General features: G+C 43.5%; 1 protein-coding gene across 1 annotated transcript in view; it reads right to left on the reverse strand.

Annotated features, from left to right (window-relative positions):
- Positions 1 to 19,499, reverse strand: part of LOC137321264 (RNA-binding E3 ubiquitin-protein ligase MEX3C) — a 35,936-nt gene extending 16,437 nt beyond the window's left edge. The window contains exon 1 of the mRNA XM_067983614.1: positions 18,840 to 19,499. Within this exon, the coding sequence (XP_067839715.1) occupies positions 18,840 to 19,341 (502 nt within the window). The 5' untranslated portion in view covers positions 19,342 to 19,499. The remainder of the gene's footprint in view (positions 1 to 18,839) is intronic.
- Between the last annotated feature and the right edge of the window lie 8,059 nt (positions 19,500 to 27,558).

The raw sequence follows: 27,558 nt of genomic DNA on the forward strand, positions 1-27,558 counted from the left end.
AAACTTTTGCTTTGGAATGTTTAATCGACTTTGAATTGTAGATTCATGGACAGGAGACAGATTCTCACTGACTACAGGAGGAATACAGAATTAAAATACTTTGATCTCACTATGCCCAAATTACTGAATCCATGTTACCAATGTGTTCGTAGGTATCAACACATTGTAAAGCTCTAAATAAAATGATAATCAGCACTTGCCCCAAAACTGCTGGGGTGTGGCAGAAAGATATAGCAGCAGGACAACAGTTACACAGTCTGGTTCCGCCCCAAAAGTATTTTGCCACCTGGCTTTCACTCCTGCACAGAACAATGGTATGTAAACGCTCACTGATTCTGTGAGCACTCTCTTGCAAGTTTCAGTTAAGCAGACTTGACTTGTTCAGAATAAGTTAATCAGTTTAAAGATGGCACAGCACTCAATAAGATACCAGCTAACAACCCCACCTAGAACAGATGAAATCTAGACACCATTGGAAAATTCTACCTACACATTACAACTTTGCCATAGCCTTATGAAATAATTAACCTTTCGATTAATACTCCTCTGATAGAGTTATCCCAGACATGTTAAACACTGACTGTTCACATAATCCGGTTCAACGGCAGGACATCTAGCAGTTCACGGTACAAAAAATTACTTCTTTGTACAACACTAATCATGTAACACTAATTGAGTATTGTGCAATAGTTCAGATGCCAATGAACTAACCTCTTGTGGTTTGCAAAGAATTAAGCTAATTTGGCAGGGGATGTGCACCAGGATGTAGCATTGGAAAGGAGAAGCAAGGTGCACAAAAGGATTGATGTGGAGATGCCGGCGATGGACTGGGGTTAACAATTGTAAACAATTTTACAACACCAAGTTATAGTCCAACAACTTTATTTTAAAATTCACAAGCTTTCGGAGGCTTCCTTCTTCCTCAGGTGAATGTCAAGAAATCCTCGAACCTCTCGCATTTATAAATCACAGAACAATACCTGGTGATTACAGATAGTCTTTTCAACTGCCCGTTGCCAAGGCATCACACGAGAGGACACCACCCACCAGATGCATGGTTCATACTCCTGTGACTCGGCCAACGTTGTCTACCTCATACGTTGCAGGAAAGGATGCCCCAAAGCATGGTACATTGGCGAGACCATGCAGACGCTGCGACAACGGATGAATGGACACCGCGCAACAATCGCCAGACAGGAGGGTTCCCTCCCAGTCGGGGAACACTTCAGCAGTCAAGGACATTCAGCCACCGACCTTCGGGTAAGCGTACTCCAAGGCGGCCTTCGAGACACACGACAACGCAAAATCGTCGAGCAGAAATTGATAGCCAAGTTCCGCACCTATGAGGACGGCCTCAACCGGGATCTTGGGTTCATGTCACGCTACACGTAACCCCACCAGTGAACAAAAGTTAACTGTTTTTAATATAACGGGTCAATTGCTGTCTTTTCCTTCCGGATGTTTCTGCCTCTTTTTTTTTGTTCTGGCCGTTTGTATATTCGGTGGCCCTGTAGGTAACACCTATCTGTCTGAACACTTTGGTTGTCTTGGCAACAGGCAGTTGAAAAGACTATCTGTAATCACCAGGTATTGTTGTGTGATTTATAAATGCGAGAGGTTCGAGGATTTCTTGACATTCACCTGAGGAAGGAGGAAGCCTCCAAAAGCTTGTGAATTTTAAAATAAAGTTGTTGGACTATAACTTGGTGTTGTAAAATTGTTCACAAAAGGATTGGGAGAGGAAGATAGCACTACAGCAAGAAACATTAGTAGTAGACTAAGAGGGTAGAAGAAAGTCTAAGATAGGTTTACAGTGCATGTGTGTAAATGCACGAAATGTAGTAAACAAGGTTGGAGAGGTGCAGGTGCAATTAGCTATGTGGGAATATGATGTGGCGATAACAGAAACCTGGCTCAAAAAAGGGCAGGATTGGGTACTAAATATTTCTGGATACAAGCTGTTCAGGAAAGATAGGGAAGGGAAGAAAGGAGGGGGTGGTGGTACTGATGGAGAATATTGCAGTGCTGGAGAGAGGGGATACCCTTGAGGGGTCAAGGACAGAATCTATTTGGTTAGAGTTAAGAAACAATAGAGGCACCATTACACTACTGGGGGTATTCTATAGGCCACCAACTAGTGGGAAGGATACAGAGGAGCAAATTTGCAGGGAAATGACAGAGGTGCAAAAGCCATAGAGTTGAGATAACAAGAGACTTCAGCTACCCTAATATAGACTGGGATAGTAACATAAAGGGCAAAGAGGGGGAGGAATTTTTGAAATGTGTTCAGGAGAACTTTCTTGACCAGTACATTTCCAGCTCAACGAGGAAGGAGGCATTGCTGGACTTGGGAATGAGGCGGGCCAAGTAGAGCAAGTGTCAGTGGGGGAACATTTAGGGAACAGCAATCATAGTATCATAAGATTTAGAATAGCTGTGGAAATGGACACAGACCACTAAAATAAAAATACTCAATTGGAGGAGGGCCAAGTTCAGTGGGATGAGAACAGATCTGGCCTGGGTAAACTGGAATCAAAGATTGGCAGGCAAAACTATAATTGAACACGGGCCACCTTTAAAGGAAATGGTTCAAGTAAAGTCTAGGTACATTCCCACGTTGGAGAAAAGGTAGGGCAACTAAAGCCATCTCTGGTTGACAAGAGATAGAGTGTAAGATGAAGCAGAAAAAAAAAGGGGCATATGACAGATGTCAGGTTAATAACACAAGTGAGAACCAGGCAGAATATAGAAAGTTCAGAGGGGAAGTGAAAAAGGAAATAAGAGGGACAAAGAGTATGAGAATAGACTGGCAGCAAACATAAAAAGGGAATCCAAAAGTCTTCTACTGGCATATAAACAGTAAACAGGTAGTAAGAGGGGGGGAATAGGGCCGATCAGGGACCAAAAAGGAGATCTACTCATGGAGGCAGAGGGCACGGCCGAGGTACTAAATGAGCACTTTGCATGTGTCATTACCAAGAAAGAAGTTGCTACCAGAGTGTCAGTAAAGGAAGATATAGTTGAGATAATGGCTGAGCTAAAAATTGATAAAGGATACTTAAAAGTAGGTAAGTCACCCAGTCCAGATGGGATGCATCCTAGGTTGCTGAAGGGTGGAAATTCCAGAGGTACTGGCCATAATCTTCCAAACATCCTTAGATACTGGGGTGGTGCCAGGGGACTGGAGAATTGCAAATGTTACACCCTTGTTCAAAAAAGGACGCGAGGATAAACCCAGCAACTACAGGCCAGTCAGTTTAACCTCAGTGGTGGGGAAACTTTTAGAAACAATAATCTGGGACAGAATTAACTTGGACAAGTGTGGATTGATTAGGGAAAGCCAGCACAGATGTGTTAAAGGTAAATAGTGTTTAACTAACTCGATTGAGTTTTTTGATGAAGGAACAGAGAGGGTAGATGAGAGCAAGGCATTTGATAAAGTGCAGCATAATAGGCTTGTCATCAAGACTGAAGCCCATGGAATAAAGGGGACAGCATGGATACGAAATTGCTAGAATTTATTTTTGTGATGTTCAAGTGTAAAATGCAAGATTTAAGATCAATTTGCTGCTTGGAAATGTCCTTACAAGATGACAGCAAATCTTTCTCCGTTACCAGGGGTGATCAGAATCTCTTCAACCCCTACACCCAAATTACCAGTACATTAGTGCACACCAGACAATGGAAACTGCAATCAAATGGGGCAATAAATTAACAAATTAATCAGAAGCAAAATGAGGACGAATGAACTATGAAAATACTAGATCAGAAAGACAAAGGGGCTCACTGGAATAAATATAACATTTAGAAACAAATTAAAAAGGGGGTTCAGAAATATAACAATAAGAAGAGAGCCTTGAAGACAAAATTGAGCTGGATGAGTACAAGATAGTTCTACTAAAATGATTACTTCGGCCAAGTATTCACTAGGGAAGAAACAAACATGTCCTGCCCAAATCATAATAGAATTAAGAACTGAAAATGCTGGAGAAGCTCAGCAAGTGAGGTAGCATCTGTAAAGAAACAGAGTTAACGTTTCAGGTCGAAAGACCTTTCATCAGAACTGGAAGATGTTAAAAGTTTTTAAGCGAGCACAGAGCCTGGGAAAGGGGGGAGGGGGTGAAAACAAAAGGGATAGTCTGTGATAGCATAGAGGGCACAAGTGACTAAATGACAAAAGGGATGATGGTGCAAGGCAAGCAAGGTGATAATAGGACAGGTTAAGAAACAAAAGATTGATCAGTAGCAGCTATAAATGACAGCAGCAGAACCATTACCAGCATTAGCTGACTGAAAAAATGGGAGCAGTGGTTATGATCTGAAGTTATTGAAATCAATGTTGAGTCCAGAAGGTTGTAAACAGCCTTAACGAAAGATGAGGTGCTGTTCCTCAAGCTTACGTTGAGCTTCATTGGAACGGTGTAAGCGGTCAAGGACAGAGAGGTCAGAGTGGGAGTGGGAAAGGGAATTAAAACAGCAAGCAACAAGGTCAGGGTCACACTTGCAGACAGAGCGAACATGACATGAGGGAAAACATTTTTACACAGCGAGTGGTTAGGATCTGGAATGCACTGCCCGAGGGAATGGTGGAGGCAGATTCAATCATGGCCTTCAAAAGGGAACAGGACAAGTACTTGAAAGGAAAAATTTTGCAGGGCTACAGGGATAGGGCGATGGAGTAGGACTAGCTGGATTGCTAAAACAAAATATAAATTATCGGCAATCTGTTAAATTATACTTGCTTTAAGATTTGAGCTGTAACTAAATTCCAAAATAAAATTTGAAATGCTCAGTGTAATGAATTTAAATGTGAAGCAGAATGATCTCACCATATAAAAAGCTAAAAATTGAGAAACATTATGAAAAAAATGTTAGTGAAGAACTAGAGAAAAAATACAAAATATGAATGTTTTAACTTTTGGATCACAAAAACAATGAGTTCCTCTTGATCCTTGGGGCTGCTTGCACTCTATTTACAGAGTCAGCAAAGCGATCACCCAGTTTGCGTTTGGTCTCCCCAACATAGCGGAGACCTCATTGTGTGCAGCGGATACAGTACACTAAATTGAAAGAACAAGTAAACCGCTGTTTCACCTGGAAGGAACTTATGGGGCCCTGGATGGTGGCAGGGGGCAGGTGCTGCATCTCCTGCGCTCGCATGGGAAGGTGCCGTGGGGAGGAAAGCAGGTGTTTGGGGGGGGGGGGGGGGGGGGGGGGAAAGTGACAGAAGAATGGACTAAGGTGTTGCAGAGGGAGTGGTCCCTTCAGAATGCTGAAAGGAGAGGGGAAGATGTGTTCAGCGGTGGGATCGGGCTGGAGGTGGTGGAAATGGCGGATGATACGTTGAATGTGGAGGCTGGTGGGATGAAAAGTGAGGACAAGGGGAACCCTATTGTGGTTCTGGGAGGGAAGAGAAGAGGGCAGAAGTGCAGGAAATAGGACAGACACGGTCGAGGGCCATGTCAACTACAGTGGAGGGGGATCCTCGGTTGGGGAAAAAGACATCAGAAGCACTGATGAGCAAGGTGGTATCGTCAGAACAAATGCAACGGAGACTGAGAAATTGGGAGAAGAGAATAGAGCCCTTTCAGGAAACAGGGTGGGAGGAAATGTAATCAAGGTAGCTGTGTGAGTCGGTGGGCTTATAATAGGTATTGGTTGACAGCCTATCCCCAGAAATGGAGATAAAGAAGTTGAGGAAGGGAAGGGAAGAGTTAGAGATGGATCATGTGAAGGCGAAGGAAGGGTGGAAACAGGAAGCAAAGTTGATGAAATTTTCCAGATCGGGCCGAAAGCAGGAAACGGCATATAATAATGAATTACTTCAATATAAACAAAATGGCTTCAGGGCTCAATGGCATTTATTCCACAGTACTATGAGACAAGGGAGTAAATTTGAGAGGCACTGTTGCTCTCTCTGAGGGAGCTGATGAACAATGGCGAGGTCTCTGCATTGGAAACAGGCCAATGTAGTACCCATTTTCAAAGCAGATGCATGCAACTAGACCCAAATGAAATAATGGAACCACAGTAAACTTGAGGATTACTTGTACAATAATACAGTAAATAACATTTCAAATACACTGTGGAAAACCTTACAATGTGTTATCTAGACCTCCAAAAAAGTTGATAAAAGTTCCTCGTAAAAGATAACTAGTCAAGCTCAAATTGCAGTGATTCAAGGTAAAATGTTAGAATGGTTAAGAAACAGTCTGAAGGCTGGGCAGTAGTAGCCAAAAAAGCTAGAGGAGAAATGACTGGGATGGGGAGGAGCTGTGTGGTGCCCCAGGGATCAGTGTTGGGGCCTCTACAGTCTTTAAATTTACATTTATGACTTAGATTCATAACCTTCATACAAATTGGTCAAATTTCCTGGGTAGAATAGCAGAGGAAATTTAATACTGACAAGTGTAAAGTTGAAAGAGATCCAAGTGTCCTTAGTAGGCTTAACCTGTAACATGTCTATCCACTACACAGCAGCATCAACAAAGCCAACATAATGCTGAACTAAGTTGTTGAATTCAGAAGAAACAATATTGAAACATGGCTACATAAAGAACAGGACTGGCAACTTTTGTAGGCTATTGCAAACAGAAAGGATAGGAACACAGAAAATAGGAGTAGGCCATTTGGCCCTTCGAGCCTGCTCCGCCATTCAATATGATCATGGCAGATCCTCTATCTCAATACCATATTCCCGCTCTCTCCCCATACCTCTTGATGCCTTTTGTGTCTAGAAATCTATCTAGCTCCTTCTTAAATACATTCAGTGACTTGGCCTCCACAGCCGTCTGTGGTAGAAAATTCCACAGGTTCACCACCCTCCGAGTGAAGAAATTTCTCATCATCTCAGTCCTAAATGTCCTACCCCATATCCTGAGACTGTGACCCCTCATTCTGGACACCCCAGCCAGGGGAAACATCCTCCCTGCATCCAGTCTGTCTAGCCCTGTCAGAATTTTATATCTTTCAATGAGATCCCCTCTCATTCTTCTAAACTCGAGTGAATACAGGACGAGTCGACCCAATCTCTCCTCATATGGCAGTCCTGCCATCCCAGGAATCAGTCTGGTGAACCTTCGCTGCACTCCCTCCGTGGCAAATATATCCAGTCTTAGGTAAGGAGCCTAAAACTGCACGCAATACTCCAGGTGTGGTCTCACCAAGGTCCTGTATAACTGCAGGAAGACATCCATGCTCCTGTACTCAAATCCTCTTGCAATGAAGGCCAACATACCATTTGCCTTCCTAACTGCTTGCTTCACCTGCATGTTTGCTTTCAGTGACTGGTGTACAAGGACACCCAGGTCCCTTTGTACATCAACATTTCCCAATCTATCACCATTTAGATAACACTCTGCCTTTGTTTGCCTTCTGAAGTGGGTAACTTCACATTTATCCACATTATACTGCATCTGCCATGTATTTGCCCACTCACTCAACTTGTCTAAATCACCTTGAAACCTCTTTGCATCCTCCTCACAACTCACAATCCCACCTAGTTTTGTGTCATCATAAATTTATACTTTGCCTCAGTATTCACCAGCGAGACTAACATTTAGGCTTCAGCCATGGCTGTGGTATCACTCTCTCCGCGTCAGAAAGCCATGGGGCAACCAGAGGTCATGAAAGGCGTTATATAAATGCAAGTTCTCTTTAATCTTCAATCTATAGCCCCTCAATCTAGACCTTTCAACTACTGGAAATATTCTGCTTCTTTCTACCCTGTCACATCCTTTCATAATTTTAAATGCTACCATATCACCCCATTATCTGCATTGTTCTAATGAAAAGACACCATTTCAAGTTTTTTTTAATTTGTATTTCCTCATACTAGGCAGCATCAGTGAATCTGTGTTGTACCCTCTCTAAAGCCTCAAATTGTAAGGAGTTTTACAACACCAGGTTATAGTCCAACAGCTTTATTTGAAATCACAAGCTTTCGGAGGCTTCCTCCTTCGTCAGGTGATTTCAAATAAAGCTGTTGGACTATAACCTGGTGTTGTAAGACTCCTTACAATTGTCCACTCCAGTCCATCACCGGCATCTCCACATTAAAGCCTCAATAACCTTCCTATAGTGTGGACTCCAATATTGCACACAGTACTCAGAGGTTTTAAAGTTTTATATAAGCTCATCATTACCACTTGGCCTTTATGTTCTGTACCTTGGAATTCTAGATTTTAATCACATCAGCTTTTAAAAAAAATGTTTCATCAACCTGAGGTGCTGCCTTTAACATTCTATGAGCCTGCACCCCCAATCCCTCTACTCTTCCCACAGCACCAAGCCTACTTCTGTTCACAGCATATTAACTGTTTTTTTAAAACCCAAAAGGCATCAACTCACACTTACTGACACTGAATTCTATCTGCCACTTTTTAGCCCATTCCCCCATCCTCATCCTTTTGGTCTTCTGAAGAATAACTATACATCCTATTTCAGTATCCTCTGCAAATTTTGACATCACTCTCTTTAGGCCTATAATCAAATAATTAATATACAGCAAACAGAAGTGGTCCCAGAACAGAACCTTGAGAGACACCACTACCAATCACCCTGAAAACTGCCCAACTCTTACTCAAGTTTTCTTTTGTACACCAGTTTGTTTTCATCCCCCCAATTCCATACCCTTTGATCTTCTCTAGTAATTTACCTCGTCAAAGACTTTCCTACAGCCCAGATATATTACATCCACTGCATTTCCCTGCTTCATCTACCATGTCTATTACCTCCTCAAAGAATTTCGACTGTCCCTTTTCAAATCTGTGCTAGATACTAATAACTATTTTCTCTATCTAGGTATGTGGTAATTTCATTCATAAAGGCTCTAAATTTTCTCTACCACACACGTTAAGCTAACTGGCCTGTAATTACCTGGACCTCACTCCTTAAAAACAAATGTAAGGAATCTTACAACACCAGGTTATAGTCCAACTGTTCGCTGTATATTTGATTATAGGCCTAAAGAGAGTGATGTCAAAACCTGGTGGTGTAAGATTCCTTACATTTGTCCACCCCAGTCCATCACCGGCATCTCCACATTATCCTTAAAAACAGGCACAACACTGGCTACTGTCCAGTCCTCTGGCACAGATCCACTCATTAAGCCATGAAATATATTTATGGCCGTTGCAATTTCCTCCCTCAGGATTCTAGAATCTATCCCATCAAGCTTTGGCACTTAATCTTCTTTTAGCCGAACATATCTAGAATTTTCCTTTTATCCATTCATATTCATCTCACTTAAAGACTCCAGAATTTACCACGTCTCCGTTATCCTCCTCTTACTGATGCGAAGTACTTATTAACTACATCCAGCATTTTTTGATCAGCTGAAAATTGACAATCCTCTCCTTTCAGGGGTCCCACCACTCTTATCAATTCTCTTTCTATTGATATACTTGAATACCTTACCTTTTGATTTTTTTCCCCTCATTTCTTGATTCTACTGTTAACTTATTTTCTCATTCTCCTTTAGTTTTTTTTCGTTACTTTTATAGCCCTCTATTTATCCAGGGCTTCCTGAAACGACGACTAGTAGTTTTCTTCTCTTTTGGAATTAAATATACTTATTCAATCTCTTAAAAAGCATCCTGATGTTGCTCTACAGTCCTGTGTGCCAATTTCTCTTTCCACCTCACCTAGCTTGCTCATCTTCCTAAAGTCTGCCTTAATCCAATCTGGTGTTCTAGTTTTTGTACTGACTTTTTATTTCCAAGTTGGATCTTAAATTGCATCATATTGTGGTCATTACTCCCAAGATGCTAACCCACATCAGACTCATCTATTTCATTACTCAACCAGATCTTGCAACACCTCGGTCCTTATAGCTTTATACAACTTTGTTTTTAAAAAGTTCTCAGGCTAATAAGGTATCACTAGCATTTAATGCCCGTCCCTAGTTGCCTTGAAAGTGTTGGCTGTCACCTTCTTGAACCATTGCAGTCCATATTTTTTGTAGTGGTTTGTTAGGCCACTTCAGAGGGAAGTTGAAAGTCAATCACATTGGCATGGTACTGGAGTCACAAATAGGCCAAACTGGGTAAGGATGGCAAATTTCCTTCCCTAAACAACATTATTGAACCAGTTGGATTTTGACGACAATAGACAGCTTCATGGTCACTTTTACTGATACCAGCTTTTTATTCAGATTCCTTTTTTTAAAAAAAACTATTCAAATCCTCAAACTGCCATGTCGGGATGTGAACTCACAATTATAGTTCAGGCATCTGGATTACTAGTCCAGTAACCACTACACTACCGTACCCTATTAGCATAGCACAATTGGTATCCAGATAATAACCACAGTACACATGTAAAATGATTATTATAACCGACAATAGTTAATTCTTGAGGTTACTGACAATTAAACTATGCTAGCTGCTCTGCAATATAACTCAGTGAGTTGGAGAATTTGCTTACAATAGGAGCACCATACCATGTAAGACACAATGCATTACACAACACAAGGCTCAAGTCAGCAAAGTGAAGGGATAAAATAACAGGAAATAAGCCACATTAGGAGGAAATACAAAATGCACTTTTGTTTTGATAGAAAATAGGGCCTGACTCTGTATGCACAGACTGACCGGTTTTAAAACCGAACAGCAATTGAGATCCATCTTAAATGCAAATAAGCTTGCCAAAGGCAAGAAAGGATACAGAAATAAACATCAACTAGTACATTGCTTGCAGCACTGTCCATAGTCAGCTGCTGAATACTTTTACATACACAATAGCAAAGTTGAAAAAGTGGCTCCAAAAAATTGATTCAAAGTCACCTAACAGCCACAGCTACTAATATCATGACAGTTAACATAGCTAAACTGCATGCACCTGGAGGTAAACTTCATTGGAATGACACAGAGGCAACTTTACAGCCAAGTTTAATTATTTTTTTGAATAATTTAGTTCAAGTCTTTTTATCTTAGCGTTTTAAGTTTTCAGCTCAACAAAAAAAAACTAAAAAGTCAATGAAATCATTTTGAAAGTGTTATGAGCAATTCCATTGGTTAGTTTTATCACTTGCTGATCATTGCAAATGGACAAGTAGCAGTAGTTACCAATCATTTTTATTAGTTTCACTTGTAGTTTGGCTCAAATTTGGAGATCATGGATAGAAAATCAACGTTGTTGAGAAGAAAAACAGAAAAGGCTGAAAATACTCAGGTCAGGCAACATCTATGGAGAAACAGAAGTCATTCAGTTAACACTGATTTGTTAGTTCTTGATTTATCTGAATTATTCTACAAATCCCTAAAAAGTGATTTCTTGAACCTGGAGGAAAGTCTAGCAGTTTAAAAAAAAACAAACAAAGTGACTGAGGCAATAACGTAATGAGGGGGACTTGGGATGGCTACAAACAATACAAGCTTTACTTGGAGATATCGTTTGAACTCCTTAGATTACAACAGATTATAAAGAACGAACGTGCGTTTATACAACACCGTTCACACCCTCAACATCCCAAAGCGCTTCATAGCTAATGAAGTATTTTTGAAGAGTAGTCACTGTTGTAATGTAGGAAACGCACAGCCAATATGCACACAGCAAGGTCCCACAAATAGCAATGAGCTAGTAACCAGATAATCTGTTTTAATGATGTTGGTTGAGGGACAAATATTGACCAGGACACTGGGGAGAAGTCCTCTGCCTTTCTTTGAATAGTGCCATGGGCTCTTTCACTTCTACCTGAGCGGGCAGGTAGGGTCTTGGTTTAACGTCTCATTCCCAAGTATCTTTGCTTTTGGATAACACGACGAAAACCAAAATAATAACACATTTAAAAAAGGAGCCCAAGAGCATTCCAAATCATAATGGAGTCTCCTACTAGCATTTAGTTCTTTTACTATTCCATACTAGAGCTTAGGTCCTGACTCCCACAGTCCATTTTGAGGTTGGGATTAGTTTGTCTTTAGTCAAAGGTCTCTGATTTGGCCCAACACGGATGATTGGTGTGGCTATGCCATAAATGTAAACAAGTAAATCTGAATTGTTTTTACATATCAATACTGAATGAGTCACCCAAAGAATGAGTATACTCACTGGTGGCCCTGAAAGCAATAATGTGCCCAAAGTAAACATTTTCATGATGCACAAGAGTTAAGGCAATTTGAGGATCTTTCTAAAATGAGTGAACTTCAAAGCCTGGCCCTATCTGAACAACTTGCATTTATATAGCGCATTTTACGTAGTAAGACACCCCAAGGTGCTTCACAGGAGCGTTATCAAACAAAAATTTGACACCGAGCCACATGGGAAATGACAGGTGACCAAAAGCTTGGTCAAAGAGGTAGGTTTTAAGGAGCACCTTAAAAGGAAGAGTGAGTTAGAGAGACAGGAGTTTAAGGAGGGAATTCCATAACTTAGGGCCTAGGCAGCTGAAGACACAGCCGGAGGTGGTGAAGCGATGAAAATCAGCGATGCGCAAGGTCAGAAATGGTGGAGTGCAGAGATCTCAAAGAGTTGTAGGAGGTTACAGAGATAGGGAGGAGCGAAGCCATGGAGGGATTTGAAAACAAGGATGAGAATTTTAAAATTGAGGCATTGCCAGACCAGGAACCAACATAGGTCAGCGAGCAAAGGGGGAATGGACATGGTGCGAGTTAAAGTAAATTGCATGCAGGCATCAAATGCAATAACTTAGGTACTCCTGAAGCTCACAATACAGCAAGAAGTTCTAGTAGTTAAATTCTATGTGAAAGTTTTGCTTAGCTTCTATTATTTTTTAAAAATTCCTGTTAAATTGCATCTATATATACTTGGTTTACAAAGTGCAACACAGTGGCATTTGTTTAAAGCCACTGACAGAATTTGGTTAATGCATTTTGGTTTTATACAGAGCTCCAAATTGTAAATTTCTGTCACTATATCAAAAGATTTCAAAATGGAACAGACCTTAAGATCAACAGTTTCTGAAATATTGAAACTTCTCATTCTATGATCAACAGTTCCACAGTCTTCATTTTTAATTTCCTTTCCCCCATCAATTGACTTCCATAAAAGGCAACAGTACAACTCACCACAATCTCAGTCAGCCTCGCTCCTGCTCCGGGGAGGGGTGAGTATGGAGACAAAGGACGAACCAACATTTTACGACAAATACTGAACAAAGAAACGAGGAAACACGAGAATGCATTGCAACTCTCAACCACACACAAAACAATTCTGGTGCCTGATTCTGCTTGAGGGAAGTATGCGACAAGCCAAATTTCTCTGAACATGGTCAGCACTGAAAACCACAACAGGAAGCCAGGGACAGAGTGTAACGAGGCATTTTTGGGGAATGGAAAGGAAAAATGCATTTCTTGTCAGCTAGAACAGATTGTTCACACATTAAGGTTTAACAGAGTTCCACTAACAGTATCAGTGTACTTCATCCAATATTTACACTGGGAAAACTGAAGAAACATCACTACGAGATTATATAATGAGACCTTATTGTATACAACCTATGTCTTTAATGAGTGCCCAGCCTTATTTGTAACAAACATTGCATTAAAGCTGCTGCTTGAAAGCATATCAATTTGCCAGAGTGGACAGTGGTCCAAAGGTCCCACTAGAGACAGGTTCCTCATGAAGCAGTACATAGACACATTCCTCCTCCAATGTACAGGCAGACACTAAGAGTACCAGCAATCAACGCAAGTAAAGAAAATTCAAGCAAACAAATGGGAGTTTATCAAGGGTAAGTGGTATTGCACAAAAGCACTGAAATAAAGGATCCACTGATGCTCTTTTTTCCCCATTCTGCCAGAAACACTTGGCTCCAGATCACAATCATAATCCTAAAATGGACACAAGAGCTGAAAGAGAGGGATGACAGGAGATGCCCTCAACATCAAGGCAGCATTTGACGGAATATGGCACCAAGGAGTCAAAAAACTTACATATATGTAGCACCTTTAATGTAGAAAAATGTCCCAAGTCGCTTTTGTAAAACTGGGTTGAAGGAAAACTCTCTAGTGGCTGGAGTCATACCTGATATAAAAGGAAGATGCCCGTGGGTATCAGAGGCCAGAGACCAATCGTTGCAGCCCCAAGACATCACTGTAGGAGTTCAGGTCAATGTTCTCAGCTGTTTCATCAGTGACCTTCCTTCCAAAGTAAAATCAGGAGTAGAGCAGTTCACTGAGGATTCTATAGCATTCAGCTCCATTTACAATTCCTGATAATGAAGTAGCCCTTAATGGCCTAAAACAGCTCACATTTATAGTGCCTTTAATGTAGAAAAATGTCCCATGGTACTTCAGAAACATGAGGCTAGAAAAAAAAAGTATGAAGTAGATAATACTGAAGGCTTTGGCTTACAAGTGCTAAATAACGAACTCCAACAAGAAAAAGTCCAACCGCTTCACCCTGACCATTCCCTCACTGTCAACATCTTTGGTGGGGAGGGTCACAATTAACCAGAAGCTTAAAAAGACCAACCGTATCAACGCTATGGCTACTACAGTAGGGCAAAGACTGGGCACTCTGAGGAGTGGCTCACCTCCTGACCCAGCAAAGCCCCTCCACCATTTACAAGGCTCAAATCAGGAGTGTGATAGAATAATCATCACTTGCCTGATGGATGCAGCCGTTAACATAAGTTTGATACCATCCACAACAAAGCAGTTCATTTGATCGATGCTTCGTCCATCACCATTGCGATGCACTTTCTACAGAACGCACGGCAGCAACTTACCAAGCTTACTTCGATGGCAGCTTTCAGTACACTATCTCTACCAAGAAAGAGCAGCAGTATTGTGTGAACACATCACCTCCAAGTTGTTCACCATCCTGACTTTGACATATCACCATTCCTTCATAATCACTGAATCAAAATCCTGGAATCCCCTACTAATACCATGGGACCATCACACCACAAAGGCTGTGGTAGTTCAAGAAAGCAGCTCATAGATGGGCAATAAATATAGCCTTGCCAGTATCTCCCACATTCAGCAAGCAAAAAAAGTTCTAAACTGAGTTGGTTACCCCCCAGTCTCCTCTACCACCCCCTTCCCCCCCATTTCAAAATCTTTCTCCAAGTTAACAATCACCAAGACTGCTTATAGGCACACTTTCCAAAAGATAAAACCATCACTCCAAAATGTTCTTACTTTTACTGTTGTAAGTGCTAGAGCTAAGAGATTGCCTGAATAATGCAATGGTTTTAATTTGTTACATGCTGAATACAAACTCAACTCATCTTTCAACCCTCAGGTGACAGTTCTAAAATTATATATGCCTCACTTATCCATGTAGAAGAAAAACTATAGATTACAGATCATGGTTCCTCCCCCATCAGTACTAAATTGGTCAATTGTCCCTACAAACTCAGAAAACCAAGGAATAATAAACATTCTAGAATAGAGATTAGCATCATTTCCTTGCAGGTTTTTTGCACACCAATAATAAACTCACTTCTCAGTCAGATTAAACATGAATTTCCTTTAAACCCAGACATGTACAGAAGGTAGTACCTAGTTTTTGTCTAATTCTCTCTCCTAGTTTGCCATTATAAATCTTAGAACGCCCAGCCAATCAGGCGAGCTATTGCCCAACCACAAATAGCATTCTATTTCCTAGGCAGCATTAATGCTAGAAAAAGTGTTGTGTTGTAAATATTCAACACTTTTCAGGGTAGAGGTGGGAAGAGGGGCAATGGGAGTTGAATTTCCAGATCGTACAACTTGCTCCTATACATCCTGAACTGTGCAGCTGTGCCAACTGTAGTTTTGAAAAGCAAATGTCCTCTTCCTTTGCCAATTTACTTTTGAATTCCTGAATCCTCACCTGGGTTGGTTCCACCAGTGCTGACTACCCTCCAGAACAAGTGCCCAAGAACCTAGGACCCAGCAGGCTATTCAACCACATGGGGTCGTTCTTACTCAATCTCTGTACACATGCATTTCTAAAAAGATCACTGATCAGTGGTGAGAACCCTGGCCGATTTCCTCCTCCGTAACCATGATGCACTAAGGCCAATTGTAGCACATTTACCAGCACTCAGGTTGAGATTAGCTAATTCAGCAGGCCTGGGATTGAAACTGGGAACATCCTAGTTTGTGTGGCTCAGCTGCTCGGTTCCTTGATTAGCTGGGCCATTGGGTGAGCCTGAAAAGCAACTCCACATACAGAACTGTTCCACCTTAATTATTAAGATAGGAAAAAACCTAGAAGGATAGACTAACAATTAACAATAACTCAACTGTGCTCAAAATAGTATTCATGCAGACCACAATGATTTGATTCAAGTACAAATGAACTTGCATTTATATAAATTATTTCACAATCTCAATATCCCAAAGCACTTCACAGCCAATGAAGTACTTGAAGTGTAGTCATTGTAGTCAAATGTAGGGAAACACAGAAGCCAATATCACCCACAGCAAGGTCCCACAAACAATGAGATAAATTACTAGATAATCTGTTTTGGTGATATTGGTTGAAGAAAAATGCTAGCCAGGAAACCTGGAGAACTCCCCGCTCTTCTTCAAATAAGTGCAGTAGAATTTTTTTTTACATCCACCTGAGAAGACAGAGGGCACCTCAGTTTAACACCTCATCCGAAAAAGGGCACCCACAGCACAGCACTACCTCAGTACTGCACTGAAGTATCAGCTCAGATTATGTGCTCAAACCCACACCCTTCTGAGTTGCTAGCACTAAGTCAAGGCTAAACCTTTTAAGCAGTTTATGGGTGAATACCTTTATTGAAATAGAGGAAACATTCATACAATGTTAACATCTTTGTTGCTAATATCACAGTGTGATTGCAACTCAAGTAAATGGTTTGACCAGGAGATAAAGTCAGCATGTGAAACGTACACAACCTTTATTTTAAGGTTTACTTAAAAGTGGTTCCTATTCAGAGAATTGATTACTTCTCAAATGGATTTAAAAACAGTGCATTGTAGCCATCCCAAGTTACACCAGCTATTTTTAAAATTCTTCCCAAAAAGACAACATTCCCCCATTCAAGGACATGAGAGTGTGTGTACCGAAACCGGAAGACATGCAGCTCAAGTCAACAAGGCTCAAAATTTAACACTGATCCATTAGACTAGTTCAATTAACAAACAGAACCTTGAGTAGGAATGCAACAAAGGGTCAGGAAATACATTGTCAATACACTGCACTGGGCTACCACATACAAGAAATTTTATATGCATTTTTTTTAAAAACAAAAAAAAGAGAAACCTCATTGAAGGGGCAAGGGCTATGGTGCAGATTGAAAGGAAAAGAAAGCACAAGTTAAATTGTGGTGGCTAGGTAATGCCAATCCTGGGCTTTAAAGGTTGTAGATTGTTGGAGTTAGGGAAGACAGAGGGTAGTAAGGAGTTTCATAGTATTGATGAGCCAATGGTTCTGTGCAGACTCACAGTTTGCTATGTGTCCTATGGCTTTCATTTTGAGCCCTGCAAGAAGTTGACAGTATACAACATGCACAGGGTTGATAAAGTTCAGATTCAGCAAGTGGTTTTATTTGATTTAAAATGAGATACCCAAGACTTCAGGCCTTGCCAATTTTGAATGCTAAGAATCGGTTTACAAGTGTAAACAAAATTAGGTTGACTCATTCTGCCTGCCAAGAGACACAACACAGCAGATATATGTGGAACCAGATAACTGAGTCACTCACTCTGCCTAACTTAAAAGATAGGAGGAATTTGAATACAATTAATGGTCTTAAATACCTGGATTTAACATCTGTTAGTCATAGATCTAACAGCACTCAAAAATTAAGTGGATACCAAGTGGGTTCCAAAAATAGGGAATGGCTCAAACTGAACTTATGAAAATGTGTTCACAGCCAACAAAAATATTGGACACTAAGTTTGGGAGCACATATGTTAATTGTTTTTGGTATTAAAAAAGAGCAATGAGATATATATTTATCTATTGATGTGCACAGTCTTTTAAAAAAAAATTCTGGGTGTTACCTGTCAAATCCTTGTAAACCAATGCAAGTTACACAAATACACTTCCATACATATGATATCTCAAATCTGTTCTCTAATTCCAGGGAAGCATGCAATGGAACTTAGATTACACCTCTACTGTCTTGGCATAACTTCTATAAACATTCCATTTAGTTATGGATAACTATATCCCCACTTACAGAAAAGTATATATACACACTGAATGTATGTTTGCATATCTATGGGTCCAGGTCAAATCCAACATAATATTTTAAGTTACATATCAGCACTAGTGCAATCAGAAAAATGGCCTAAAGAATATTTATAATCAAAAAAGATTGTAAAGCAATTTAAGCACACAAAACTGTACTTTTAAAAATCAAATGCAGAATAGGCGAGCTGTTAAACCAAAATGAGCGAATCTTACTAGAAAATGAGTATTGTATTCGACTTACTCAAACACACTTTAGGAGGCCTATACATTAAAAAAAACACCTTCCTATTAAAGTATGAACTATTAATCTTGCTCATCGATGTACAAAGCAGCGAATGAAGAAAACAAAGAAGTGAGAAGAGGAGGAGGAAACGAAGGGAGAAAGCAAGGTGGGAAGAGCGAAGCAAACAAAGGGAGTAGGCAAGGTGGGAAAGAGAAGCAAAGACAGACAAAAAAAACACACACACACAGACGGGAAAGAGAAGGCAATAAGAGCGAGCACAGAATATGGGAGGGAAAATAAGGGATGGACGGAAAGGAAAGACAATAAACGGGAACAAGCGGAGAGTGAAACGGAGGGAGACAAAGAGTGGAGACTGAAAGAGGGACAAAGATGGAGAGAGGAAGGCGCAGGGACTGGGACCGACAGACAGACAGAGCCAGGGCGGACTGCTCGGAGGCTCCAGCTCCTCCTTCACTTGGCGGCCTGTACTCACCCTGCCTGCCCACGATCTCGGCGACGTGCTCGGAGCTGGGCACGGGGACACATTCAGTCATATTGACGCTCTTCTTCCTGGGCTGCTGCTGTTGGAGCTGGATCTGCTCGGCCTCGAACAGAGACAGGACGGAGGAGGAAGAGGAGGAGGAGGAGGAGACCACCAGGGGCGGCGGCGGCGGCGGCGGATGCCCGCCTACCCCGGCAGGAGCCGCTCCTTGCTGACTCCCCGTCACCGGCGGGCCCTGCAGGAGGAGCGGAGCGGAGACGGCGACCGGGGCTCCCTCAGCGGCGGGAGGAAGAGGCTGCGGCGGCGGCGGCGGCGAAGCCTCGATCTCCAGGCCCCGGCGATGCTGAGTGAGAGATACCGGAGGAGGAGGAGGCGGAGGCGGCGGCGAGTGGCCTTCGAGGCCGAAAACCGTGAGCTGCTCCATGGCGATGTGGAGCGGCCCGGAGTCGCCATCCTCCAGCTCCATGTCTGTAAACACTGTACTACTCGGCATTGTATAACATTAACAGGACAAGGTGATCATTAAATATTTGTTCCTCTTTAAATAATAAATCTCTTTTTTTAAAAAAAAAATTATTTTTCTTCTTCTTTCTACAAAAGCGCCAGCGCCCCTGGATTAAATGTTTTTTTCTTTTGTTCTTTCACTCCATCGTCGAGGGGAGCTAAGCCACGCCTCTTACTGACGGGCCGCCGAATCCGATTGGCTCTGCGCAATCGGAAACCCGCCCACCCCCCTTTCGAGCCCGCCTTTTGATGCGGCCGTTGACGTGTAAAACGCATCACCGGTTGGAGGGTTCAGCTGTCAATCTCCCATCGATCCGCCTCCCTCTCAATTCCGACCCGCCGGAGCGACCCGATGACGTCACGACGTCCGTTCGAGACGCTTAACGGTGCGCTTTTAAACGAGGGGAAAACCCCCCCTATTCGAATTATTCAGCGCTTCCGTATGTGTTTCAGTATTTCATATTTTCGGGGGGGGGGGAAATACCCCGACCAGCTCCGATTGGTCCGTTCTAATTAGAGGACCGTCTGCCGTAGCTCGTTGATGATTGGCGAATTCGGAACCTTGGTAACCAAAGGATGGCACGTGATCGTCAGCTGGAGCCACGCCCTAATTTCCTCTGGTAGACCAAGTGAATGAGAAGTGTGTGGAAGTGTGACAGTCAGAGCACTGAAATTGCAAAGTATTACTGCCAAGCCGGAAGGCTTTTAATGCTATTGACCTGCAGTAATTATATTACATTACATCACCTGTGAATTTCATCTTCACACTGCATACAAAACCCATTAAGAGTATGTAAGGAATTGCAACCCTTCTCTGGGATGTCATAGAATCATAGAAGTTACAACATGGAAACAGGCCCTTCGGCCCAACATGTCCATGTCGCCCAGTTTATACCACTAAGCTAGTCCCAATTGCCTGCACTTGGCCCATATCCCTCGATACCCATCTTCCCCATGTAACTGTCCAAATGCTTTTTAAAAGACAAAATTGTACCCGCCTCTACTACTGCCTCTGGCAGCTCGTTCCAGACACTCACCACCCTTTGAGTGAAAAAATTGCCCCTCTGGACCCTTTTGTATCTCTCCCCTCTCACCTTAAATCTGTGCCCCCTCGTTATAGACTCCCCTACCTTTGGGAAAAGATTTTGACTATCGACCTTATCTATGCCCCTCATTATTTTATAGACTTCTATAAGATCACCCCTTAACCTCCTACTCTCCAGGGAATAAAGTCCCAGTCTGTCTAACCTCTCCCTGTAAGTCAAACCATCAAGTCCCGGTAGCATCCGAGTAAATCTTTTCTGCACTCTTTCTAGTTTAATAATATCCTTTCTATAATAGGGTGACCAGAACTGTACACAGTACTCCAAGTGTGGCCTCACCAATGCCCTGTACAACTTCAACAAGACATCCCAACTCCTGCATTCAATGTTCTGACCAATGAAACCAAGCATGCCGAATGCCTTCTTCACCACCCTATCCACCTGTGACTCCACTTTCAAGGAGCTATGAATCTGTACTCCCAGATCTCTTTGTTCTATAACTCTCCCCAACGCCCTACCATTAACGGAGTAGGTCCTGGCCCGATTCGATCTACCAAAATGCATCACCTCACATTTATCTAAATTAAACTCCATCTGCCATTCATCGGCCCACTGGCCCAATTTATCAAGATCCCGTTGCAATCCTAGATAACCTTCTTCACTGTCCACAATGCCACCAATCTTGGTGTCATCTGCAAACTTACTAACCATGCCTCCTAAATTCTCATCCAAATCATTAATATAAATAACAAATAACAGCGGACCCAGCACCGATCCCTGAGGCACACCGCTGGACACAGGCATCCAGTTTGAAAAACAACCCTCGACAACCACCCTCTGTCTTCTGTCGTCAAGCCAATTTTGTATCCAATTGGCTACCTCACCTTGGATCCCATGAGATTTAACCTTATGTAACAACCTACCATGCGGTACCTTGTCAAATGCTTTGCTGAAGTCCATGTAGACCACGTCTACTGCACAGCCCTCATCTATCTTCTTGGTTACCCCTTCAAAAAACTCAATCAAATTCGTGAGACATGATTTTCCTCTCACAAAACCATGCTGACTGTTCCTAATTAGTCCCTGCCTCTCCAAATGCCTGTAGATTCTGTCCCTCAGAACACCCTCTAGCAACTTACCCACTACAGATGTCAGGCTCACTGGTCTGTAGTTCCCAGGCTTTTCCCTGCCGCCCTTCTTAAACAAAGGCACAACATTTGCTACCCTCCAATCTTCAGGCACCTCACCTGTAGCGGTGGATGATTCAAATATCTCTGCTAGGGGACCCGCAATTTCCTCCCTAACCTCCCATAACGTCCTGGGATACATTTCATCAGGTCCCGGAGATTTATCTACCTTGATGCGCGTTAAGACTTCCAGCACCTCCCTCTCTGTAATATGTACACTCCTCAAGACATCACTATTTATTTCCCCAAGTTCCCTAACATCCATGCCTTTCTCAACCGTAAATACCGATGTGAAATATTCATTCAGGATCTCACCCATCTCTTGTGGTTCCGCACATAGATGACCTTGTTGATCCTTAAGAGGCCCTACTCTCTCCCTAGTTACCCTTTTGCCCTTTATGTATTTGTAGAAGCTCTTTGGATTCACCTTTGCCTGATCTGCCAAAGCAATCTCATATCCCCTTTTTGCCCTCCTGATTTCTCTCTTAACTCTACTCCGGCAATCTCTATACTCTTCAAGGGATCCACTTGATCCCAGCTGCCTATGCATGTCATATGCCTCCTTCTTATTTTTGACTAGTGCCTCAATCTCCCGAGTCATCCAAGGTTCCCTACTTCTACCAGCCTTGCCCTTCACTTTATAAGGAATGTGCTTACACTGAACCCTGGTTAACACACTTTTGAAAGCCTCCCACTTACCAGACGTCCCTTTGCCTGCCAACAGACTCTCCCAATCAACTTCTGAAAGTTCCTGTCTAATACCATCAAAATTGGCCTTTCCCCAATTTAGAATTTTAACTTTTGGGCCAGACCTATCCTTCTCCATAGCTATCTTAAAACTAATGGAATTATGATCACTGGTCCCAAAGTGATCCCTCACTAACACTTCTGTCACCTGCCCTTCCTTATTTCCCAAGAGGAGGTCAAGTTTTGCCCCCTCTCTAGTCGGGCCATCCACATACTGAATGAGAAATTCCTCCTGAATACACTCAACAAATTTCTCTCCATCCAAGCCCCTAATGCTATGGCTGTCCCAGTCAATGTTGGGAAAGTTAAAGTCCCCTACTATTACCACCCTATTTTTCTTGCAGCTGTCTGTAATCTCCTTACATATTTGCTCCTCAATTTCCCGTTGACTATTTGGGGGTCTGTAGTACAATCCTATCAAAGTGATCTCTCCCTTCTTATTTTTCAGTTCTACCCATATGGACTCAGTGGGCGAACCCTCGGATATATCCCCTCTCACTACTGCCGTGATGTTCTCCCTAATCAAGAACGCAACTCCCCCTCCTCTCTTACCTCCTGCTCTATCTTTCCTATAGCATCTGTACCCTGGAACATTGAGCTGCCAGTCCTGCCCCTCCCTTATCCATGTTTCAGTAATAGCTATAACATCCCAGTCCCATGTACCCATCCATGCCCTGAGTTCATCTGCCTTGCCCATCAGACTTCTTGCATTGAAATAAATGCAGTTTAATCTAGACTTCCCTTGGTCTTTGCCCTGCTTTCTCAGACCATCTGTCCGGTCATGTTCTGTACACTCTCCCTTACTGCCTTTTGTTTCTGTCACCACTTTATTTCCCACTGACTTCCTGCATCGGTTCCCATCCCCCTGCCACATTAGTTTAAACCCTCCCCAACAGCACTGGCAAACACTCCCCCTAGGACATTGGTTCCAGTCCTGCCCAGATGCAGACCGTCCAATTTGTACTGGTCCCACCTCCCCCAGAACCGGTTCCAATGGCCCAGGAATTTGAATCCCTCCAGCTTGCACCATCTCTCAAGCCACGTATTCATCTTAGCTATCCTGTCATTCCTACTCTGACTAACCCGTGGCACTGGTAGCAATCCTGAGATTACTACCTTTGAGGTCCTACTCTTTAGTTTAACTCCTAACTCCCTAAATTCAGCTTGTAGGACCTCATCCTGTTTTTTACCTATATCGTTGGTGCCTATATGCACCACGACAACTGGCTGTTCACCCTCCCCCTCCAGAATGTCCTGCAGCCGCTCCGAGACATCCTTGACCCTTGCACCAGGGAGGCAACATACCATCCTGGAGTCTCGGTTGCGTCCGCAGAAACGCCTGTCTATTCCCCTTACAATCGAGTCCCCTATCACTATAGCTCTGCCACTCTTTTTCCTGCCCTCCTGTGCAGCAGAGCCAGCCACGGTGCCATGAACCTGGCCACTGCCACCTTCCCCTGGTGAGCCATCTCCCCCAACAGTATCCAAAACGGTATACCTGTTTTGGAGGGAGATGACCGCAGGGGACCCCTGCACTGCCTTCCTACTCTTCCTCTGTCTGTTGGTCACCCATTCACTATCTCCCTCAGTAATTTTTATCTGCGGTGTGACCAACTCACTGAACGTGCTATCCACGACTTTCTCAGCATCGCGGATGCTCCAAAGTGAGTCCATCCGCAGCTCCAGAGCCGTCAAGCGGTCAAACAATAGCTGCAGCTGGACACACTTCCCGCAGGTGAAGGAATCAGGGATACAGGAAGGAGCCCTGAATTCCCACATCCCACAAGAGGAACATGACACGGCGCTGGGATCTCCTGCCATGACTTAACCCTTAAATTAGCTTAAGAACAACTACAATGTCAAGAGAAAAAAAAAGGAAAGAAAAACTACTTACCACTCCCTTTAAGGAGTTTACTCCTTTAAATTGTTCTCAATTTAGAGAATGTTAACTACACTAGGGACCTTGATTCACTAAAAAATAAACGCTACTTCCTATAAGACCTGCAGACCTTCCCTTTCCTTTTACTTCAGTTACTGTAGATAAGGAGAAATACTCACCTGAACCTACTCACCAATCAGGTGCCTCCCCTGTGTCGCGTCCCGATCTGATTCCTGACGTCACTTCGAACTCGGTCGCAGCTCCGCTCGGCTCGGCTCCTCTCAGCTGTTCTCAGCGCTCTGAAATCCCGCCTTTTATCGGACGCTCCCTCCGCTCGGCTCGGCTCCTCTCAGCTGTTCTCAGCGCTCTGAAATCCCGCCTTTTATCGGACGCTCCCTCCGCTCGGCTCGGCTCCTCTCAGTGCTCTGAAATCCCGCCTTTTATCGGACGCTCCCTCCGCTCGGCTCGGCTCCTCTCAGCTGTTCTCAGCGCTCTGAAATCCCGCCTTTTATCGGACGCTCCCTCCGCTCGGCTCGGCTCCTCTCAGCTGTTCTCAGCGCTCTGAAATCCCGCCTTTTATCGGACGCTCCCTCCGCTCGGCTCGGCTCCTCTCAGCGCTCTGAAATCCCGCCTTTTATCGGACGCTCCCTCCGCTCGGCTCGGCTCCTCTCAGCTGTTCTCAGCGCTCTGAAATCCCGCCTTTTATCGGACGCTCCCTCCGCTCGGCTCATAGGGGTCCATTCCTAATTTCCCTCTAGCGAATTTTAAAAGCGATTTAAAAAAAATTATACGTCCTCCAAAGGCAGCAACAAAATCAAGTATTTTTGTGAAGACGGATTTAATTTATTAAATTATTTGAAAGATATTTTCCCATATTCCTTGATTTAAACAACAATTTGCATTTCTATAGCACAATTAACATAGAAAAATATTCCAAAGCGCTTCACAGAGACTTAATCAGACAAAAATGGACGTGGAGCTAGAGAAGGAGCTATTGGTAGAGGTGACCAAAAGCTTGGTAAAAGAGATGGGTTTTAAGGAGGGTGTTAAAGGAGGAGAGAGAGAGAGGTGGAGATGTTTAGGGAGGAATTCCAGAGCTTGGGATGTAGACGACTAAAAGCACAGCCACTAATGGTGGGGCGAAGAGAGGCAGAGATGCACAAGAGGTCAGTGTTGCAGGAACAGAGAGATTTAGGGCGGGGGGTTGTCAGGTTGGAGAAGGTTACAGAGATAGGGAGGGGCAAGGTCATGAAGGGATTTACAAATGAGGATGAGAATTTTAAATTGGAGGCGTTAGGTAACCAGGAGCTAATGTGCATCAGCAAGTACAGGGAAGATGGGTGAGCAGCCTGGAACACAGGCAACAGAGTTTTGGATGAGCTGAAGTTTACAGTATGGAAGACTTCAGAGGTAACGTTGCGGAAAGAGCGATTGCTGGAGATGCTTTGACTAACTTTGGAACCAAGCAAGACATCTACCCGACAATGTGGAAAATTGCCCAGGTATGTCCTGTCCACAAAAGCAAGACAAATCCAATACGGCCAATTACTGCCCCATCAGCCTACTCTCAATCATCAGCAAAGTGATGGAAGGTGTCGTCGACAGTGCTATCAAGTGGCACTTACTCACCAATAATCTGCTCACCGATGCTCAGTTTGGTTTCCGCCAGGACCACTTGGCTCCAGACCTCATTACAGCCTTGGTCCAAATTTGGACAAAAGAGCTGAATTCCAGAGGTGAGGTGAGAGTGACTGCCCTTGATATCAAGGCAGCATTTGACCGAGTGTGGCCCAAAGAGCCCCAGTAAAATTGAAGTCAATGGGAATCAGGGGGAAAACTCTCCAGTGGCTGGAGTCATACCTAGCACAAAGGAAGATGGTAGTGGTTGTTGGAGGCCAATCATCTCAGCCCCAGGACATTGCTGCAGGAGTTCCACAGAGCAGTGTCCTTGGCCCAACCATCTTCAGCTGCTTCATCAATGAACTTCCCTCCATCATAAGGTCAGAAATGGGGATGTTCTCTGATGATTGCACAGTGTTCAGTTCCATTCGCAACCCCTCAAATAACGAAGCAGTCCGAGCCTGCATGCAGCAAGACCTGGACAACATCCAGGTTTGGGCTGATAAGTGGCAAGTAACATTCGCGCCAGACAAGTCCCAGGCAATGACCATCTCCAATAAGAGAGAGTCTAACCACCTCCCCTTGACATTCAACGGCATTACCATCGCCGAATCCCCCACCATCAACATCCTGGGGGTCACCATTGACCAGAAACTTAACTGGACCAGCCATATAAATACTGTGGCTACAAGAGCAGGTCAGAGGCTGGGTATTCTGCGGCGAGTGACTCACCTCCTGACTCCCCAAAGCCTGTCCACCATCTACAAGGCACAAGTCAGCAGTGTGATGGAATACTCTCCACTTGCTTGGATGAGTGCAGCTCCAACAACACTCAAGAACTCGACATCATCCAGGACAAAGCAACCCGCTTGATTGGCACCCCATCCACCTCCCTAAACATTCACTCCCTTCACCACTGGCGCACTGTGTCTGCAGTGTGTACCATCCACAGGATGCACTGCAGCAACTCGCCAAGGCTTCTTCGACAGCACCTCCCAAACCCGCGACCTCTACCACCTAGAAGGACAAGAGCAGCAGGTACATGGGAACAACACCACCTGCACGTTCCCCTCCAAGTCACACACCATCCCGACTTGGAAATATATCGCCGTTCCTTCATCGTCGCTGGGTTAAAATCCTGGAACTCCCTTCCTAACAGCACTGTGGGAGAACCTTCACCACACGGACTGCAGCGGTAAACAAGAAGGCGGCTCACCACCATCTTCTCAAGGGCAATTAGGGATGGGCAATAAATGCCAGCCTCGCCAGCGATGCCCACATCCCATGAACGAATAAAAAATAAACAACCAAGAGCAGTCCCACTGACAAAGGGTTATACCTTAACTTTTTTCCTTATTTCACAGGTGCTGCCTGACCTGCTGAATGATTCTAACATTTTCCTCCTATTGTTACAGTCCCACTGAGCTGGACAATAGAGGAGAGGCATTGGAGGAGGATGGAGTGAGGTCGAGTAGGACATGTACGAATAATGCTCCACAGTCACAGTCATAGATGATGTCATTTATGACTTTGATTAGGGCTGTTAACCTAATTGGAGAGATTCAAACGTGAAGTTGCGGGAAAGAAGAGCATGAGCTTAGGAGGCGACAACATGCTCAAGGACTTTGGCGAGGAAAGTGATTTTGGAGATGGGGCGCCAGTTTGCAAGGATAGCGAGATTGAGGGGATATTTTTTAAGGAGGCAGTTGATGATGGCTGTTTCGAAAGGA

Source organism: Heptranchias perlo, chromosome 1 (genome assembly GCF_035084215.1).
Source record: "Heptranchias perlo isolate sHepPer1 chromosome 1, sHepPer1.hap1, whole genome shotgun sequence".
In the NCBI taxonomy this organism is placed as follows: Eukaryota; Metazoa; Chordata; class Chondrichthyes; order Hexanchiformes; family Hexanchidae; genus Heptranchias; species Heptranchias perlo.